We start from the raw sequence: 21,065 nt of genomic DNA, 5'->3' as shown, positions 1-21,065 counted from the left end.
AAGATAATGTTATATTTCAGTAAGTTTAGGATTAGTGACAATTTTAATACTGTCTTCAGTCTGCGTTTGAAGACAGTGAGGGACTTTGAAGGATGGCATTTCAAGCTAAGCTGTAGTTCAAGATCGAAGTGCTCGAGGCATAGATCAGGCTTTGGACTTGGATGGCATATTCTTGCAACCTTCTCCTCAAAGAAGGTGATGAAATCCTCTGAGGTAAGAGAGGAAGGGGAGGGTTAAGGAGAGAAGAAGAAATAGTGAAGAGCTTACATGGATCAGATGTTGATGATTCTATTTTTTCTGTAGTAGAATAATTTTGCAGATGTTACTACCAGTTAGATCCTGGAAAGAAGAAATTGGTATGAGTGATGGTCTGTGTCTAGTTGAGATTTCCTCCACTGTCTCTCTGCAGTTCTTAGTTCTAATTGGTTGAGACACAGTACATCTGAAAGTTAGGGGGCAGGCAGATCTTGTAGATCTGATGGAAAGAGGGCACAGAAGATTCACTGATGAGGAGAGTGTAGAGTGGAAAGTATTAGTAGCTGTACTCAGAGGAGAAAAGAAAAAGAGTGGGGGTGAGGAAGGGTCGACAAGATAGTAGAAGCAGGGGCGGAGGGAAGGATGGAAGGATGCACAGGTTGTGACAGAAGGAGGGGGAGTGGGGGAGAGAGAGAGGGAGAAAGTGATGATTTGAGAGGTGGATGTGACTGTGATGTCCAGTGCTAGGGAGGTCAGCAGAATATCAGGTCCAGAACGTTGCCTGTTCTGTGAATGAGAGGAGACTGGATGAGAGTGAGGTCAAATGGTCACAACAGCAAATCAAGTCAACTCAAATGTATTTATATTGTATATTTATACACCACCTTAAGAGTACAAAGTGTCAAGAGAAAGCTCAGCCTCCTTGGGTGGAAAGAGCAGCAGTAGGAGACAAGATGGCTACAGTAGGTCTGACTGTAGCAGTCACCGAGGAGAATGGGTAGATTGCTATCAATGGGGAATTGACTCAGGAGTGGGTCAAGCTCATTGATTAAGTTACCTAGGGGACATGGATGACAGTAAATTACAATGATGTGAAGTTTTCCGGGGAACGACATTGCAGCTGCTTGAAACTCAAAAGAAGAAAGAGAAAGAATAGAGAGGGAGAGTGGCATGAAATGCTACTTCAGAGACAATAGCAAACCTGTATTCACTCACCTGCCACTTTATTAGGTACACCTGTTCAACTGCTCATTAATGGAAATATCTAATCAGTCAATCACATGGCAGCAAGTCAATGCATTTAGATGTAGACATGCTTAAGACGACCTGCTGAAGTTTGACCTACTGGGAAAGAAAGGTGATTTCATTGACTCTGAGCATGACTTTGTTTGTTGGTGCTAGATGGGCTGTATTTCAGAAACTGCTGATCTCCTGGGATTTTCATGTAAAACCATCGAAAGGGTTTACAGAAAATGGCCTGAAAAATGGAAATTATCCAGTGATTGGCATCTAAATTAGCACAGATTTTTTACTTTGAACAACATTGAACATCTATCTATCTATCTATCTATCTATCTATCTATCTATCTATCTATCTATCTATCTATCTATCTATCTATTATGACAGAAAGCAAGTTCACAGGCCACTGTTATAGGGTAGCAAATATGTTTGCTATGACAGTCTTCAATATCCTTGAATTTTCTGGAGCCTTAATTGAACTCTTCACCTAATGTCTTTTTTTTCCAAGGACATTATATTAATTCTCAAAACCCTATGATTTTCCAGAGTTTAGCTAGTTGCCAGAATCACAACCACTATGTGTGAGGGAACACACTGGTGCCTGGCTTAGACAGCCAAGCTTACAATTACATATTTAGAATCGTCTGGAAGTGCAACATTGAAATGGAACCTACCTGGAATAACTCCTGTGGAAATTCACTATCTGCTGTCCATGTAATTGAATTAGGCTTTAAGTATAGGTTTGGAGAGCTGTGGACACAGAATTCTTCTGTGGGGCATTCTTTAATAATTCAGCAGGATTTAGTTTAGCATGCTGCATGACACTTAGTGGCAGAAGACTTGGTGCTGGGTGAGCAGACGTCTGTGGCAGACATGAGTAAACAAAAACACAGCTCCTGACTCCTCAGGGGATAGAGCCCTCTCTCTTCTTCTCCCATGAAATCTCTCTTTTTATTACATACCATTTCTATTGTCTAGATTGTTTTATTCATATTTGTTGTTTAGTCTCTCCAAGGACGAAGTGTTATGCATACATGTTCTTACCATATTTCTCAAATAAAATGAACTTATCAAATCAATTCATTTAGTACTATTTTTCCACATTAGGGTTTTTGCTGCTCACACTTAATGGTGTAATCATTTGCAAGTATAGTGGGTCTCCGACCTATCTCACAATAGCATCAAAAATCAAAGAATAAAAATGTACTGTAAAAATGTTAACCTACTCCTTATCGTATGGATGAAAGCTACTACTGAATCCTTTCAAACATCTCACGTCAAAGCATGGAGACAGTTAGTATGAATTACTATTAACATTCTCTGGACCCCTGGCCAGTGCCGCTATACATTTTGCCTTGTTTTAATGGTTTCACAATGCACTTAAAAGATTTTTGTAATGGCCTGAGTGCCACAGGGAAAGGAGCAGGACGTACAGAATCACTCGACAGAGACAGACATTTATTGAGGAACATTGAACACATCGGCATTCACATCTAACACAAGCGGTGAACACAAACACAGGCATTGAGATGGTGGACGAAAGGCACAAACATGAACAATTACTGTGAACGTGAACAGAGGCAATGACCGACAACTAAGCGCATGCCTACATCCATTTAAATGCGGACAACATAACAAGACTAAACCAGGTGCAGGTGTGCTAAACATGGGTGTGGTTACAAACAAGACAAACAATTAACTCCCACTGCATGTGGCAGGCCGTACCACTTGACAGTGAGAGGGGTGTGTTCCGTGACAGTTTTTCAACCCATACCTTTAAAATTGTGTATCCTAATTCATAATCACATATATCAAAACATTAATAGATTTAACTTTAAAACTGTATATATATATATATATATATATATATATATATATATATATATATATATATATATATATATAAGCCTACTTTGCATATAAGTAGGCTTAAACACAGATAGTTTAAGCAATTAAAAACCCTGATAAATCTCTTTTTTTGAATATGGCTTAATCACAGTACACTCATAGTACAATAGGTGTCTGTCACAGGTTATACTATACGACTGAGTTGTTTTGAGACATACTTCCTAGGAATGCAAAAGCCCACTGCCTTAGATATAAAATGTATGATGAAGGATTTCACCATACGTTTTATTTAGCCCAGGGATTTTATTTTTGTCAGTACTGCCTAATGTGATAAGAATCACATTTTATTATCGTGGCGATAACCAGTGTATTTACCTAACACGGGTACCGTGGAGCTAATGTGCTGCTAAATAACAGTAAAAGGGTTCATTGGTTAGACTTAAACGCCCAATCAGATTGTGACCAGATTATAATTAAACTTTGTGCCATAGAGTGGCCATCTCATGGGATTTGTAGTTTTTAGCTGTTATTCATAACTCATTAATTCATCTTGTAAGATATTCCATGTATAATTAAAATAAATAGTTTTCTTGGCTTTAAGAAACTGTTTTGAAACTTGAAACAGTTGTGCCAAAGCCCAGGAAAAGACCTTGTAAGCCTGACTGGAACACCAAACAGACTCACAAACACACACCTGTATCTCTTAATGAGGAGTATGGCAGAGAACGATGGCAGCTTTGTCCTGCAGACATCACACCATCTGTTTTTGTGAGGTATCTAATGATTGTAATCATACAGATGTCAAACCTAACATTTTTATTAACTTTCTCAAACATAAAGTAAGGAGAATGAAAGAAAGAAACTGGGGATTGAATAGCTAACCCTAACCTTTGAGTCTGTGCTGCAGTAGATCTTGCCGCATTATTTTTAAAATTATTACATCTTTCCAAGGTTGTTTGGTGGAAATGCTATGCTTATTGAACCCTTAGTAAACCCTTATACTTATTGATGTTGGTTATGAGAGATTTAATATTCCAAAGTATTTCATTTATTTGGGTAAAATGTATACTTACCTAGAGTAATATTAGGTAAGGTTTATTTGAAGTAGGTTTAAACCATCTTGCTTATCCCATACTATAAGTTGATGTTAGCATTGTAATGTCTATATGGAGCAATATGTAATGTTAGCGATGAGAGTGCAGGATGTGAGTGCAGGAGGATTTTTAGAGATGATGTAAGGTGTTGAGCACCTGAACCAGGGGTGACACAAGGAGCAGAACATGGGCAGAGACAAATAGGTAATTCTGGAGCAGGGGTAACACCAGACACCAGACACATCAGACTGGACTTGGTGAGGAGCAGGAGCATTGCAACCCAAAAACTGGACAGGAGAACTACTACATCTTTGTCAATGCAGACTAACAAGATAAGACATTCCTTTTAGAAAAGGTGTAATTGCATCTGCATATGAATTCTATCTATGGATAGAATTGTCCAGCAAATCTAGGAAACTGAATTTTGTGTTATCAAGTTGCTACTAACCGCGCCACTCCCTGTATCCAACAAACAATTTCTGTCAGGTTTCATTGAAGACCACTGTTTTATCTTCCTCTTTCTCTTGTATATTTATGTTTTGTTTTTCTTGGGTGTATCATGTGATTTGTCACCATCGCAATTCATTACTTTTGCTTGTGTTATTTTATTTTATTTATTTTTTTGTCAGGGTGCGGCGGACCGTCAGGACTCATTGGCCACTGAGGAAAAGGAGAAGAATGCTCAGGTTCAGCTTGAGAAGGCCAAGGTACACTATAACTGTACAGACTCAAGACAGACAGCAGCTTGCTATGTCTTAGTCAGGTCTGTATTACTGGCCAATAGCTTGTCTTCTGTTCCTCTGTACAAGTTGAGTACCTCTACATTATTATGAAGTTATACAAATAAAGCTTGTGTAATTTGAGCTGAATATAACTACACAATCAGATTACTTTCCATTACTTTTTTTGCCTGCCACCCTTTGGAGAACCTGTAATTCTTGGTTGATAATAATACATATTTCATGAATCTTTGAGGTCATCAATAAGGTGGGGGATATAGAGAAAGAAAAATAAATAATAACACAAAACAACAATAATAACAAAATAAAATAAAAATATAAAAAGAACCAAATAAAGGAAACAAATAATAATAAAAATGAGTGTATACATATTTGGCATTCAACATTTATACATATGTCAATCTACAGATAATAACTGTTCTTAATACTATTATTTGATGTTTGTGTGTGGTGGTTTATGGAAAGATCAGATATGTGGAGTGGTTGTGTATGTATGAATTTTTAAGAGAACTGAGTCCAGCAGAAGATTACTAAATTCTGGTAATTGTTTGGAGGGCTTTTATTGTTCCTTAATGGGTGTAGTTGAATCTGAATTTGGAATATTACTGTAGGAATTTCATGAATGTTGACCAGGTCGAAATGAATTAGATTTTTTGTGTTTTTAGTGATCCATTGATATATAATCTATATGTAAGTTTTTCCAGTGAGTAAAGTTTAGTCTTCCTCGATTTCTAGTTCATCTGGGCTCTTTTTATGATGATAGTTAGTGCTATGAGAAGTATTCTGCTGTTTTCCTTTTTAATCTTACTTTGATAATTATATGTCTCCTAACAGACAGAGAGATAGGGGTAGTGGGATGGGCTCTACAGTACTGTGGTTAATTAACAGTACTGTATTGCATGAGTGTAGTTATCAGGGGTATGTAGTGAGCATATTTTGAAGTCTATGAATCCCATTTTAAATCATTTTTGTATGCAGTGTGTGAATGGTAGGGTACTCTTTGAATATTTTGGTACTGTATTAAGTGCAATACAGTCATGTTAAACAGGGAGGTGTTTGAGTATTAAGCTGATAAACAGTAAGTCTGAGATTTGGATTTCACTGGTTAGGTATTGGTCCATTTCCCTCCAAGGTTCGTCTGAGTGAATGGGCTTTATCCATTTGATGATGTACTGTAGGTGATTATTCGAAAAAAAGACTGAAAAGACTGCTTCAGTACCTCCATGCGTTTTAGATTTTTGTAACATGGTTAGTTTAATTCTTGGTGTTTGTTTTTCCAGTAAAATTTGGGGATAATGGAGTTTAAGCATTTAAGCTAGGCTAAAATGGGTTGAATAGGAGTAATTGAAAATAGTTATTATTGCTAATATTGTAATTTTGCAAATTCTGCCAATAAGGGATCATGTAAGGTTCATGCTACATTGAAGGTCATCAGTTATAATAGTAGCTCTGACAGCTGGGTAGAGACTTTAATACCCACATTTGATTAATACCCAAATATATGCTGTGTGACGTGGAGCAATTGTGAAGCAGACACACACGCTGAGAGGAGCGAGATTTATCAAGGACAAATCCAAAATCAGGGTCATATTCATGGTAGTCCGTAACAGATAAACGTCCAACACGAATTCTAGACATAACAAAGAAGATAACAATGAAACGAACACAAAAAACAGGATATAACACAACAGGATAGAACAAATACCACAGATAGATTAAATAAGACAGGGCTTAGTACATCCAACTAAGAACAGCAAACCTAAGAGAGGCTAGATTAACAACAGGCAGCGCAAACACGACAGATGCATGGAATCACAATGACCAGCAAGATGACTGAACAAACAAGGTATATTTACATGTACTAATGAGACCTAATAATGAATAGGTGATACAAATGAGACAGAGAAAACCAAAACCAGGACGGGAACAGGAATGGAACCAAAACAAGGGAGTAAAGAAAAGCATGAGACAGGATTACCATGATGACAGGATGCTGAGGAGGGGCCAATCGTGATTACTAACATTTATAACGTCTTGTTCAGTGAATTTAATATATCTGATGTCAAGTGAAAACCAATATTGTCTATGTTTAGTAATGTTTAATAGATGTTAGTAATGCATTACAAAGGCATTATTTGTTTTTAAAAAATGCTGTTTATACAGTCATGTTTATATTCACAGTTTCTAAATGCATGATGACTTCCTAAAAAATTTCAAATTCACACTCACTCATATGCATGGTAACATTAAGCAAAAGCAAGCAACAAACAGGTGAAAAAGGAGCTGAACCACCTCAACAATGAACTATGACACAATGAAACCCCGACAAGCAACTAAACTTTAATGACTGAATGGAACTGAAAGAACAGCATTAGGCTGAAGTAAATGTTTTATCACTCAAGAATACAGTGGAAACAAATTAGTAGCTTCCACTGCTTGAGTGTCATTCCAGCCAATTAAGATATTACTTAAGACAGCTTTTCCAACCATTCTGTATAACTGCTGCACATGAATAAAATACAAGAACAGGAACTAATGTAATTGTAACATGTTTACTTGACATTGGTTAACCATTATTAATGAAGTACCTCACTTGCCGTTCGTGTAATCAAATGCATTACTTAATGTTAATTAGTCAATATTTCATATGAAAACAGCATAAATTAATGCAGTGGTTATATGCTTAGTTAATATTAGTTCATTCTTTTTAATGTGTTACTTTTTGTCTTGTTCATGTTAGCTAATGCATTATTATGTTAGTTAGTCAACACTTAATGTAAAGTGTTACAGTTTATTTTTGTATTGACTGATTATACTCCTCAACCCATTTGGGGTTAATGTAACATCCCAAGTACAGATATAAATTTTTAAAGTGGATTGTACCGTCAGTGGATTGAGCCATGTGAGGTTCTAAAGGCAGAACCAATCAAATGGCACACATCTTAGCTGATAAACTCATATGGTGGTGCACATCTTAGCATGTAAGCTATGAGCTAAACAAGCTTAATACCAATAAGTAACACTATTCATTATTATGCATCCATAAACCCAAGCTTATAGACATGTACACACAGTATACCTAACAAGGCTAATGTTAATGATAGCAGTTAGTTAATAATCACAACGCTAATATGTGAACACTAACTAACTATAAATTTAACTCTGAACACTGACTGTAGTCCTAGTATATTGAAAATGAAAGTCAAGAATTACATGCTAGATAAATTTGCCCTTAGGTGCACAGACACACAACCAAAAGGATAAGCAAAGGGAGATCAGAGGTAGCAGGGTCAAGAACAGGCTCATTAACTTGTGTACTTGGAGATCTTATAAATATGGCTAATAGAAAATTTGACATACAGCAGGCATCGAATATTTAATATCTAAGTTGTGCTCAAGTTAGGACACACAAGTTATAGCCTATAAGAACTTTCTTTCATGTTCTGAGAGACAAAAGGTTTAAAATCGGGAACTAAATTTCAAAATAATTTTGTGAAATCATCAAGAATTTACTTTTAAATATGTCTAAATAGCCTAATTGTTTCAAACTTTTACCCACAGTCAAGTCAAGTCAAGTTTGGTTTATTTGTCACATACATAGTCATACACAATATAACTCGTAGTGAAATGGTTGAGAGTGCTCTGTCCAAACTGAGGAAAAAGAAAACAGGGGTGCATAGAGGAATATATATTCTATATATGTACAACAATGTATGTACATTATGTTTATATACACAATGTACAATGTATATGGTTGTGTATGTATGTATGTAGACAATGTACAATGTACATTGTGTACAATGTACAATGTACACAGAACGTGATACCAAATTTCACTAACACAAATTTTGCCCCATTACTTTTGGAGGTGTGATTTTCCTGTGAAAAAATCAGAGCAAAATCAGCAAAAGATGTTTTGCTCTGACTTCATAGCTTGCCTTTTGTTTGTTTGTTTGTAAACATTTGAACGCTAATAAGGCCCTTCTAGCTAAATGTGACAAATGACAAAAAACCCAACAGAAAACCCTAAACGTATCACCTAGACTTTGAATCTGACCAGCAGTTCCCTGTAGTTCCAGATTCCAGTCTCTGAAGTTTTTGAAGAGTCAGTGAACACCTCCATTAACATACTCCCTAAGGTGGGTTTTAATTAATTCACTGAACAGGGAGTGTGTTGTCCTATTTCAGTCAGCTTGCCCTTTTTCACCTTCTAAAATGAAGCAATTAACAGCTCGATTGCCACATTTGTCCTTGTTGTAAACATTAAATATTTTAGGTTGTGTGAGCTGTGAGTGAAAGCAATATGCTTGCATTTGTGCATGCACATTTACAGCAAAGACAGATGTACTACGTTTAAATTTACGGCATTTAGCAGACGCTCTTATCCAGAGCGACTTACAAAAGTGCTTTGTCATTTACTCAGAATACATCCTGGCCAGTGCAGTAAGTTAGAGTCCAATATACCAATGATCTAGAATACTGTAGAAATACAGGGACCACTGCTGATGCCTATAAGTACAAAATACATAAGGTCTCTCTTAAACAATGATAAGTGCAATAAACAATAAGTACTAAAGTTTGTTAGACCACATCAGTGTAATAAACAATACCCTACAATAAGTACTGATTTAGTTAGTCAATGTAGGAGAAGGGTCAGTGGTCATTTAAATATACCACAAATAGATGGGTCTTCAGTCTGCGTTTGAAGACTGCAAGGGACTCTGCTGTCTGGACAGCAAGTGGAAGTTCATTCCACCACCTTGGATCCAGGACAGAAAATAGTCTCCATGCTTGTCTTCCATGAGACCCAAAGCACGGTATTTCAAGTCGAGCCGTACTTGAGGTTCGAAGTATTCGAGGTACGAATCGAGCTTTGACCGTTAACCTCATGTATGAAGGGGCTGGTCCATTTTTGCCTTTGTAGGCAAGCATCAAGGTTTTAAATCTGATGTGTGCAGCTACTGGAAGCCAACGAAGGGAGCACAGCAGTGGAGTACCATGTACTAGTTGAACGGCTGGTGTGTTTTTCCACGTGTATATTGCTATGCATACAAAACCAAGGGCAATACACAATATTTTGACATTGTGCATGAAGGGACATAATACGGCATGTTGGTGATTCCTTAAAAGTATTTATTGTCATTTTCCTCCCTCAAAGTCATTAACATAAAGCATTTAATGGTGCTGCACTTGCTCACAAGTCTCTTTTACCTACCTGAACACATGCTCCCCTTTAACCTACAAACTCCAAGCTAGTTTCCTGAGTGAGGAAGAAGAGGCTGGACCATATGTCCATGGAGCATCAGGGGGTTAAGCCATACAGAGAAGAGACACTGGAGACAGTGGCACACTCTTGACTAGGGATGTAACTTCCTAATGATTTGTCACCTATGATGTAATTCAGGGTCACAGCAAGTGTAAATGTAAAATGTTTAATGATAAAATGATATGCTATAAATATACCATAAATCCTAACACAGGAGCTAGACATCTTAAAACCTACCTGGGCTGTTTTGTTGCTGTTGTTTTTCCATTGTTTAAATAAAAATTAAAGCCTGTTTGGACATTCAAAGCAATGTTTTGTTTTGTTTTCAGCTAAATTATTCGTCATCAATTTGTTTAAAAATAGACATGAACTTTGCATAAAATTTGTGATTTCTCCTTCATTCTAAATGCCTACCAGTGTACATTATAAATGAAATGCCATGTAACCCAGAATTTCACAGTAACTCATGATAAGGAATAAAGTTTAATTAAAATGACTGTTATTAATTTGTATTTAATACAACTACTGTTATTAAATTCCATTTCCAATTCCATTTTTCCAAGGTGAAAATATAATAATGTAGTCAAAATAAACAGGCTAACAGGAAGGTGGTTGAACATGGCTGTGAAAAGAAATGACATGGTCCTTCAGTGAGCAAAACTGAAAAAAAAAAAAGTAAGGGATTTAAAGCTTTTAGTGGTATGCCAAGGCAGATGCAGCACAAGTATAAGATTGCTCAGCAGTGTTTCTGTCTCAGTGCCCACTGCTATTCTAAGTTCACTCACCCCCACACTAACTTGTGTACAACTTCGTATACATTTACAGTGTATTTGGTCTTTGTTCATCACAGACTACTGAAAGCCTTCCTCTTTTCTCAACACTACTCTCCACCTTTTATGTCAGAATATATTTTTTTTCCAGAAAATAAAATGTTTCATAATTACATGTTGTGAATCAAGAAACTGTTTTACCATTTTGACTGTGTTTTGTCTGTTCCTTTTTGGCAGTATAAGCCTGTTGCATTTGCAGTGCGTACAAACTACACATACACTCCCGCCGATGATGACAACGTTCCTATACCAGGACATGGAGTTTCCTTTGAGGCTAAAGACTTCCTGCATGTCAAAGAAGTGAGGGAGCCGTAGACACCACCCAGCAGACCTCTTAAGGTCCTGTCGAGAGGTTTGGCCTGAAGTTATTGGCTTTAGTGAGATGCCATTACTAGTCATAAGCCATCTTGCTATTTTTCAGAAATTTAATAATGACTGGTGGATTGGCCGGCCAGTAAAAGAGGGAGGGGAGGTGGGCTTCATCCCGAGCCCAGTCAACCTGGAGACCATTCTCATCAGGAGAGAGGTGCACGCCAGGAAGGCAGCCAAAGCTCTAGCCAAGTACACAACCTGTTCCTTACAAAGCATTCCATCCAATATGGCAAGCACCTTGACAAATTGGATAGATGTGAAAGCATTTGCATAGGAATATAAAGATTTAAGTTGACATACTGGCGATATCTGCAGAGGGTTCGAATTTATCGTGACAAAATCGCCCATTTTTCTTTTCAGCAAAGCAGCTAGTGCTGCCAAAGATGATATGAACTCGAAGAAAATCACACCTCCTACAACAGGCGAGTTCAAATGAATCAGTGGGCAAGGTCAACTCACTGGAGGCCACAGCATTATAGCCTTATGCCATATCCATTAATGTGCTAATTAGATTAGATCAAACATCATTACTTCATCATGTTTGCCTCACTCTTCATTAACAATTCTAATAACATTAAATAACACAGATTGTGGATTTAAATAGGGCAAATATATGAGAAAATGAGCCACATTACTATTTTATATTCTGGCACCAAATGTCATTTTTATTCTCTCCGACATCACAGTTCAGCAAGTAAAGAAGAAATCGGTAAGTAAATATGTGAAGGCATATTTGGTAGACTGTGATACAGCATAGTACTTGCAGCATACACACCCACACACACACACACACACACACACACACACACACACACACACACACACACACACACACACAGTCATCTTAATTAATAACATTAAAACATTCAGAGTTCAAAGCATAATTTTCCTGCACTTCCCCCTTCCTGCAGGGGGAGCTTTTAGCAGCATATGATGTAGTGCCTTCTATGCGTCCTGTTGTTCTGATGGGACCTTCTCTCAAGGGCTATGAGGTAACAGCCCGTTTACCATTATCACCAGGGAGTGGTCAGAACCCTCTCAGTTCTTGATTTTTGGCTTCTTCTTTTTTTTTTTTTTGTTAAGGGCATTAACAGACATAATCTTTATTTTCCCTCAAACCAAACTGTTGTTGATACAGTTTGAAAGTATATGGTGTGTTTTTAATTAACACATTATTTGTCATAACATCTTAATTATTTCATACTTTGTATTAACACATTCCTGATTATGAGCATGCCATAATACAACAGTAATTAAAATAGAATACGTAACACTTTTTACAAAAGAGTTCTATATTAACTACAGCAACAAAGAATAACTGTGGACCTCAAAGAATCAAGACAGTGACTTCTGTCACTCCACATCTGGGCATAACAGTGATTTTACAAGCACGGTCTACCACACCCCCTGCTGTTTAGCTCCCTAATTTCAATCTACCTTCTGAGGATCTGTCAGTGCTTATGGCCAGATTATGTAGTGATTAAAGGCTCACTCAAACTCCTTCCCTCCTCCTGTTTTTGCAGGTTACTGACATGATGCAAAAGGCTCTCTTTGATTTTTTAAAACACAGATTTGAAGGCAGGTATGTATTCACTTTAGACCACATAAAATAGGACAAACTAATCAAACAGAAATCTTTGTTATTAGGTTCTTTATATTTATAGTGTCATTAAATGCCACTTCCCTCACATAAGTCTTTTTTCTTAATAGAATTACCATTACTCGGGTTACGGCAGATATCGCCCTTGCTAAACGGTCAATTCTGAACAATCCCAACAAACATGCTATAATAGACCGCTCCAACACACGCTCCAGTCTAGGTAATACTTCATTTTAAACTCATCTTTTTTTCCATTTGTGCACAGATTTCAGGTGCTATCTGTACAGGACAAATGTACTGATTCTCATCGTAAAAGTGAATTGATGAGTGTAATGTAACAACAAGGGTGTTTACCAAGTTCAGATTTACCAATCACTTTATTAAAAGATTTATTATTTGTCCATATTCCCTTAAATTGCCATTTAACATTTTGGTAAAACAAGACTATATGGATTAAATGTTTGGGGCATGGACCCTTTGAGTAGTAAGCAACAGAATTTTATGACTTTTCCCACTTACAGAGAAAAGTCTGTCTACCGATGCTTTGGAAAATACCTAAATAGCAATTTTCTCTTTAATTGGGATTATGAAGTATGCAGCTGCCAGCTGCTGTTGGCCATATTGTTAGGGAGATCTGATTGGTTGTCTCCACTCTGTCCCACACATTGCTCTCTTGACTCAGATACTGCTGGTACGTATTGCTCCCAAATCCATTTCTGTTAGATTCAGCACATCTTTTCCACTTGTGCTAGAGAACACTCCTAACCACAGGATTCCAGTATATACTTTGGCCTTCTCAGCAACAAGAAGGCAAACGATCGTCATTATTTTGAGATGTTTGTGTAGAGAAAACACAGTATTATGACAGACAGTATTATGTTGTTCAGAGTCAGCCAAGGGAATTTTATTTTATAATTTAATAACATTTTAATGGTGGGTGTTTTGTTTCAACTGAGTACTTCTGCAGTGATTCAAACACATCTGTTATGATCTTATGGTTACTGAGCTTTAAGAAACCCCTTTTCGTTTATTTTCATTGTCTGTCCAAAAAAGGCTGTTAGATGTTTTGCGTAAATACTCTTTAGGCATATTAAGTGAATACTGTTTTGACAGTAAGTTGCTTGTTTGAACTTGCTCTCTGTGTTCCTGCAGCTCAGATCCAGGGTGAGGTAGAGAGGATCTTTGAGCTTGCTCGAAGTCTGCAGCTGGTGATTCTAGATGCAGATACTATAAACCACCCCATCCAGCTCAGCAAGACCTCCCTGGCCCCCATTCTTGTCTACGTCAAAATCTCCTCCCCCAAGGTTAAAGCTCACAGTCACAGGGTCCTAACACATACCCATTCAATCACCTTTTACCTAGCAATTCAGTACTATGACCAATTACCATGAGCAAAGCTCCTTATAGTATATTTAAGTGCTTACATAGATACAGTAATTACTGCCTATTCATTGTTGTCATCAAAAACTATTACTGTCTTGTTTTATATGTGTTATGTGTATATTGGCAACCCACAGTGATACATAAACTATATAGGTTTAAAAACATCTAGCTCACTTGGTAGAACTTCCCCACATGTAATCTCAAACTTAGAACTATGCAAGACGTTCCTGATAAGTGCATCTGCCAAATGCTCCAGAAAATGTCAGTTTCAAAAGGCAGAGTACACAGAGTGTTGTGGTCTTACTTTACATGATCTCGTTTTCTTCCAGCCATCCCCTGTTTATTTTTCCTTTCCTTTCTTTTACCTTTTTCTGATGCTTCAGGTTCTCACCAGGTTGATAAAGACCAGGGGAAAGACTCAGACCAAACATCTCAATGTTCAGATGGTGGCTGCAGATAAACTTGCCCAGTGCCCTAATGTAAGAGTGCAGTCTACTACATGTTCTAACATGTAGTACATTTAATTACATCTTTTAAGATCAAAATATATCTTTCACATATTTTGAGAAATCAAATTAAATCTGATGTTTGCATTTGGAATGACAACCTGGATGTCCTTGTTTTTGGGTTGCTCTTATTTCCTTGTCCCCTTATCTGAGGCGCGCTTCAGGCTTTATTCAGAGACTGGCTTGATCTGATTATCAAAAAATTTGTATTTTTAAAATTGCTTTGTGTTGCTCCACGCCATGGGACCGTGGAGGCAGGGAGTGACATAGATTCACCTCTTCTCTGTTTCTCCGTGATCCATATAGTAAATTCATACAAATTGTGTGTGTATTAAGTTTCACATCATTACTGACACTACTCATTGCTTTTTTATCTTTTAGGAAATGTTTGATGTTATCTTAGATGAGAACCAGCTTTCAGATGCCTGTGAACACATAGCTGAATTCCTGGAGGCTTACTGGAGGGCCACCCATCCCCCAGAAATGGAGCCAGCCAAGCCGCTGATGGAGAACCTGGCAGAGAACACACACCCCACCAGCTCCACACCTGCTAAGGTACACCCACACACACACCCAAACAAACGCACAAAATACTTCTGCATAGACATGGGTTTAGCAAATTATACCACTCATAGCAGCCATAAATATTGTGTTCTTTTCTGTGTCATATTTGACAATATTGCCTCACTATTTTCTGTCTGTTTTGTTTGATACATTTTGTTTATTATTTAAGTGTAATGGTTGAGAACAGTGTAGCTCTTGGTGCCTACCTCTAGCATAAGTGATGTGCTTATTCGTGACATTACTGTATGATGTTTCTCCCTTACCACTTTCATAGAAGACAGATTTGAGATAGAAGAACCTTTGGTGAGTGAGGTAGACATGGTTGGTGTGTTGCAGTAAATGGCCTCAGAGCATAAATGGTGCATTTTTACACAGTAGTCAAAGCTGCTTGTTAGCTGTTCTGTTGGCAATGCTATAGTAGAAAGACTGTAGTATTTAACAGTTAATATTTAATAGTGTGTGTATATATATATATGTTGTCCATTTCCATAGGTTCCATCCAGTCAAATAGAGCTGATAAAGAAGTCAGGCATTAAACACATTTAAAACATTTATTAATGTTCTTATATATATTTTATATATAAATGTTTTAAATGTGCTCAATACCTGACTTCCTTATAAGCCCTACCTGACTGGATGGAATCTATGGATTCCCATGTGCAACAAATGGATTAAATGAGATATCGATTAACATTTTGCACATGTTCTGTTTTGGTTTTCAGGTTATGCATGTTCCTGCCTTATTAGCCATACCACCTGTGTGTGACTTTTTCAGTTATTGATGTTATGTTGGGTTTGTTTCATTTTTGTTTGTAAACTAGTTTTTAGTTTTCCTGTGTTTCATTAAGTCTTTATTTTGAAACTCACATTTGCTTCCCGTTTTTTTGCACACTCTTCGCCCGTGACAGTAATGCTCAGTGTCCCCAGAAAGAATGGCTGTGACTGTCCACGCTACTTGTCTCTGCCAAATATCGACGTGTTACCTCTGTGCACTCTAACATTGAGCTAGCTTGGGAAGTTAAGTAACCATCCCTCTCATAATGAAAGCCAAGCAGATGAAAAGATGTTTGTGTAAAACATTTGTGGAATCAGAGCAAAAAAATAACCTTTCAGTGATACTCGAATCCAATCCAACGTTCGATTTCTATTTTGATAGAAGGCCACAACCCACATGCTCAAATGCACAAACACCCTGTCCCTTGTCATCCTGTCCAACAGAGACCTTGGTTCATTTATAGTTCCTCCAACCATTTTGTATTCATGCCTTGATTGGGAAATTACTGCCCAGAGGAAGGGACCCAGTGTGATTCAATAACTTGGTGAAGTCCGACAAAAAAATACCGTGAACATGGCGGAACTAAACACACTCAAGACAAAAATGCAGACATATTATCCATGACCTCATGGTTAAGGCAGGCATAGTACCTGTTGTATCATTGTATCAATCCACTCCAGAGGCAACTTCCTTCAAATGAACAAATCTTATTATGCAACATTTTAACAAAAAAGGAAAACCTTAGCAGACATTACTTTCAGGACGGCCATCAGTGTCATCATGCATCATAACTATGCAACTATGCAGTATGCAATAAATGCATATTTGCTTATTAAACAGAATTGGTCCCGGACTAGCAGCAGACCTACCTAACAAATTTTGAACCTTTCAAAATACACTGTTGGGCACAAAGGTCTTTTTAAAATCACCACAAATACATTGACCCTGGGCTACTGAAGATTTTACATTCAGCTCACTGATACGAAGCTTCAAGTTCACTGTTGACATTTTGGATGAGACAAACTAGTGGAGCCTTACCACTACACTGAACTAGTACCAACCCTTTAAAACCAATTATAAATTATATCCCTAAAGCACAATTAAGAAAATGGCTACTGAAACAACTCAAACAATTCTGTCTAATAGGTGCATTATTATGGCTATTATACTTGGAAAAAGTTATACCGCCACACTTCAGGTGCCTTGCTACCTACATGTGTGTTCTGACTTGTTCACGTACCAGCTGCTCCCCACTTGGCCAGTCTGGAAGAGCCCTCACTCCAGTGTAATTTCAGTGTTGAAGCCCCAAAAATAAGTGCTTTGAATCAATGTCAGTTTACTGTCACATGCTATAAAATCCTTCTGTACATGTCATGATGGTTAACTATAAATGATGTACCATATAACGTAGCTAGGCAGACAAAAAATAACTAGCCTTTGTTTTTCATTTAAATAACTTTTAAATTCTTACTTTTTAATATATAAAATTTTTCTATTATTTTCATACTCAATTTGAATAAAGAAAGTTACCATTTTTATAGGAGGGAACTGTACAACCCACCTTTGAAAAAATGCAGCGTTAACTATATCTTAACACTAACCTCATGTTTTTAAATCATGACATCAGGATGAACCACAAAGCAAGAAGCCACTGGCTAACAAAAGGAAAGAATCTCAGGAGAGTCAGGGGAAGCAGCTGCCTCGGGATGAAGAGCAGAGAGAAGATGAGGAGGGGAGGGAGGAAGAGGCAGTGGAGGATGAGAGGCTCCTGGGGAATGAGCCAAAGAGACCACAGCATAGCCAACACCATCATCACCACCACCAACACCACCATCACCACCACCGCCGGCATTTCAATATGAACCGCATCGAGTACTACAACCACCAACCTTCCCACCTGCCATCTACACACATGGAGCTGATGCCCAGTAAGGACTCTGTGTACACAGAGCCTCGGCGCCAGCGCCTACCACTGGACAAGAACAAACTGGACCAAACTAAAATGTACCACAACAGGACTACAATCCACAGACCCAACAACAACCAGCACCATAACTACCACCATCGCCATCATCATCATCACCGTGAGACCCCAGACATCCACAGTGATCTCTCCCCTCGTGGACAGGATTATGAGCTGAAGCACAACAAGCACACCAGGCAAAACAGACACCAAGGCCAACTACAGTCCCACCAGGAACAACTGATAAGGTCGCTACGCTTCCACCATGAACATCTGCCCCTCTCTCACCACCACAAACTGCCACTACAGACACAGCATGTACAGCACTATACACTCCCTCATAACCACTACCACTGCCCTGGTCGAGAGCAGGACCGAGACAGGAACTGGGAGAAGGACAGAGACAGATGTGTACAGACTGGGACCTGGACCGCCGATATATACGTTCGCCACTAAATGATGATTTGCACTGTGTTACTTCTGATAAGTGAAATGTAGGTGTAATGCCAATACCTATACTGTTGCCATGCACAAAACATTACAAATTAGATTTACTTAAGCCTTTCTACACAGTTAGGTGCAATAAGTAAATTACTTGAAAAACTACGTATTTCAAATAAGATAAAAAATATCTGATTTATATTGCTCTTAATAGTCTTTTACATGGTATAGTTTATTTTCTTTCCAGAAAGTTTTTAATTAGTTTATTACTAGGATAATAGTTCTTGGCAGAATCTTTAGTTGGCAAAAGCCTGAAAAAAGAATCTTCAAGAGGTGGCTAACATTTTGAATGAAATATTTTGGGGCATTTCTGTGTTGGATGTTGTTACAAAAATAGCCAAACTTGGTGGTAAAGAATTCTAATTGTTCATTTTTAAATATTTTGTTATTTCTCTTGGCGCATAAAATGAAAAACAATTCTGAAATTTGTTCAAATTATTTTTGTTAACATTCAAATTTAAGCTAGCTGGTTGCTAAACCACATTCAAAAATGTTTAGAAGGGGTTACTAAAATTATATTTTGAATGTGAAATCTTGGAAACCTATTTATTTTTAATGTTAATGTTTATCATGTAATACATTTTAATATATACTTGGTGGATACGATCATCAAAGCCTTACATACACTTTCTAAATCAGAATGCTATGCAAAGAAGAATGTGAGCAGGACACTTTGGGACTCATCTCAGTATTATTGCATTGCTACACAGGTTATGCTAAACCCAGAAAAAATTTGATCACCACCACATCTAGAACTAGTGAACATTGTTTTATAGCAAGCATATTCATTTATAAATGCTCACAATATAATGTAATTATAAGTGCTGTATATAGGGCTACATTGTCTTTATCTGGCTAATTTGTTGTAAAGCCTGTTTATCTTTACAGCGGTATTTGTGCATTTTTGCGTTTCTTCTTTTGTGACTCTGGTGTTAACTGTCATTTACCAATGTGCACTGCCTGGCTTAAATGAGGTGTTTTTCTACCACAGCTTGGATAATTTTGTCCATATCTAGTTCTGAGCAGTAAATCCAGTAAACTAGGTGACACATTTACAAATTTCTAACTGCTCCTGTGTGTAGCATTATTTTGTATGTATGTTACATCATGTCTATCACTACTATGCAGTAAAAAACACACAAGCAAACATAAGCAACAACAACAACAAAACCCAAACCTGGGGGGTATTCCAGAAAGTGGGTTTAGCAACTAACCCGGATCTGTTAAATGTGTGTTAACTCTGAGTTTCCATTCCAAAAACTGTGCTCAGAATAAGTGTAGATTAATTGCTATGGCAACATACACTGTGAAGCTAACCTGCTATATAGCAGGTTTACTAGAGCTAAACCAGTTAAGTGTCAGAACATCGGCTGAATCCGGAACGTTCCTATTTATTTAAATTTTAATGAATGAATGTTGTGACTCAAATTATTGATTACAATGAGTAATGATATCAAATTATGACAAGTAATTAGACCTTTTTTTGATGATGTTTACCACTAACATACCGATTCAACCCAATCAATCTTTTGAATATTCTACACCATAGCATTTCACATCAGCACGGTGGATTCGCCCTTGATTTAATTACAAACTGTATGCAATTCTATTCTATTTATTTGTAATTGTTTTTTATGTCATTATTTTTCTTTGAAAAGAGGTCAGTGAATATTACTCTAGGGAGGTTTGCCTTGCCACTGTCGCCCTTGGCTTGCTCACTGTGGGCTTGGAGTCAAACATGTATAAAGCTGCTGTGGCGATCGCTGTTGTAAAAAGTGCTATAGAAATAAATTTGACAATTTGACATAACGTAGGGTATGTCCTTTTGACATCGTTTGTTGGTCTTTTAATTAAAAAGGATCAGTCAGCTTAATCAGATGTTTTCCTGGGCATAAACGTGAAACTCAGCAATTGCTCATTAGTAGTAAATGTATGTGAATTGAAATTTAATACCATTAATTTGCAGGCCATTACAAAATGTATTCTTGCAATTCAAGGCTTTATTTCACAATATACCTGCTTTCTCTACTATCAATAGCAGTTAATAATAGTTAATTGTTATATTAATTATAAATAATAATATTCATCAATAGCATAATAATTGGACATGTGATGCATTGTAGGCGCCAAAAAAAACATTCACAAGGCATATCACTTCATGTCATTGTCTTATAATCACATGTTCCTTCCCCTGTGATTGAAAGGGTTTCCTTCTTGAGCAGGGTACCCCAGCTTGCTGTCTCATATGACACCACATCTTGACCCTGCTACAGTTTCACCCACTGCAGGACTAGAGCCAGGATTGAGGTAGAAATGTAGGCCAAGCCAGTTCCTGTGCTTGTGGCTTGTTTGGTATGACAGACCACCTGCTATACCATACAGTGACCCTAAGGAGGAAACCATGGCA

At 37.5% G+C, this 21,065-nt stretch overlaps 1 protein-coding gene across 9 annotated transcripts in view; it reads left to right on the top strand.

Annotated features, from left to right (window-relative positions):
• Positions 1 to 20,467, top strand: part of cacnb2b (calcium channel, voltage-dependent, beta 2b) — a 34,761-nt gene extending 14,294 nt beyond the window's left edge. For 2 of the 9 annotated variants that reach the window (XM_081694626.1, XM_081694627.1), the window contains exons 2-14: positions 4,788 to 4,865; positions 11,172 to 11,294; positions 11,416 to 11,555; positions 11,727 to 11,788; positions 12,053 to 12,075; positions 12,278 to 12,358; positions 12,890 to 12,948; positions 13,077 to 13,186; positions 13,559 to 13,657; positions 14,119 to 14,270; positions 14,733 to 14,828; positions 15,237 to 15,410; positions 17,822 to 20,467. In XM_081694626.1, the coding sequence (XP_081550752.1) occupies positions 4,788 to 4,865; positions 11,172 to 11,294; positions 11,416 to 11,555; positions 11,727 to 11,788; positions 12,053 to 12,075; positions 12,278 to 12,358; positions 12,890 to 12,948; positions 13,077 to 13,186; positions 13,559 to 13,657; positions 14,119 to 14,270; positions 14,733 to 14,828; positions 15,237 to 15,410; positions 17,822 to 18,613 (1,989 nt within the window). In that variant the 3' untranslated portion in view covers positions 18,614 to 20,467. Of the gene's footprint in view, positions 1 to 4,787; positions 4,967 to 11,171; positions 11,596 to 11,726; positions 11,789 to 12,052; positions 12,076 to 12,277; positions 12,359 to 12,889; positions 12,949 to 13,076; positions 13,187 to 13,558; positions 13,658 to 14,118; positions 14,271 to 14,732; positions 14,829 to 15,236; positions 15,411 to 17,821 lie in introns of those variants that run through there. The other 7 variants (XM_027014552.3, XM_027014569.3, XM_027014560.3 and 4 more) reach the window with 5 other exon arrangements.
• Positions 20,468 to 21,065: the final 598 nt, after the last annotated feature.

The sequence above is a fragment of the Electrophorus electricus genome, chromosome 13 (assembly GCF_041902795.1).
Source record: "Electrophorus electricus isolate QZ-2024a chromosome 13, ASM4190279v1, whole genome shotgun sequence".
Lineage (NCBI taxonomy): Eukaryota > Metazoa > Chordata > Actinopteri > Gymnotiformes > Gymnotidae > Electrophorus > Electrophorus electricus.
The sequence above is the reverse complement of the archived record's forward strand: the minus strand, read 5'-3'. Positions and strand labels throughout refer to the sequence as shown.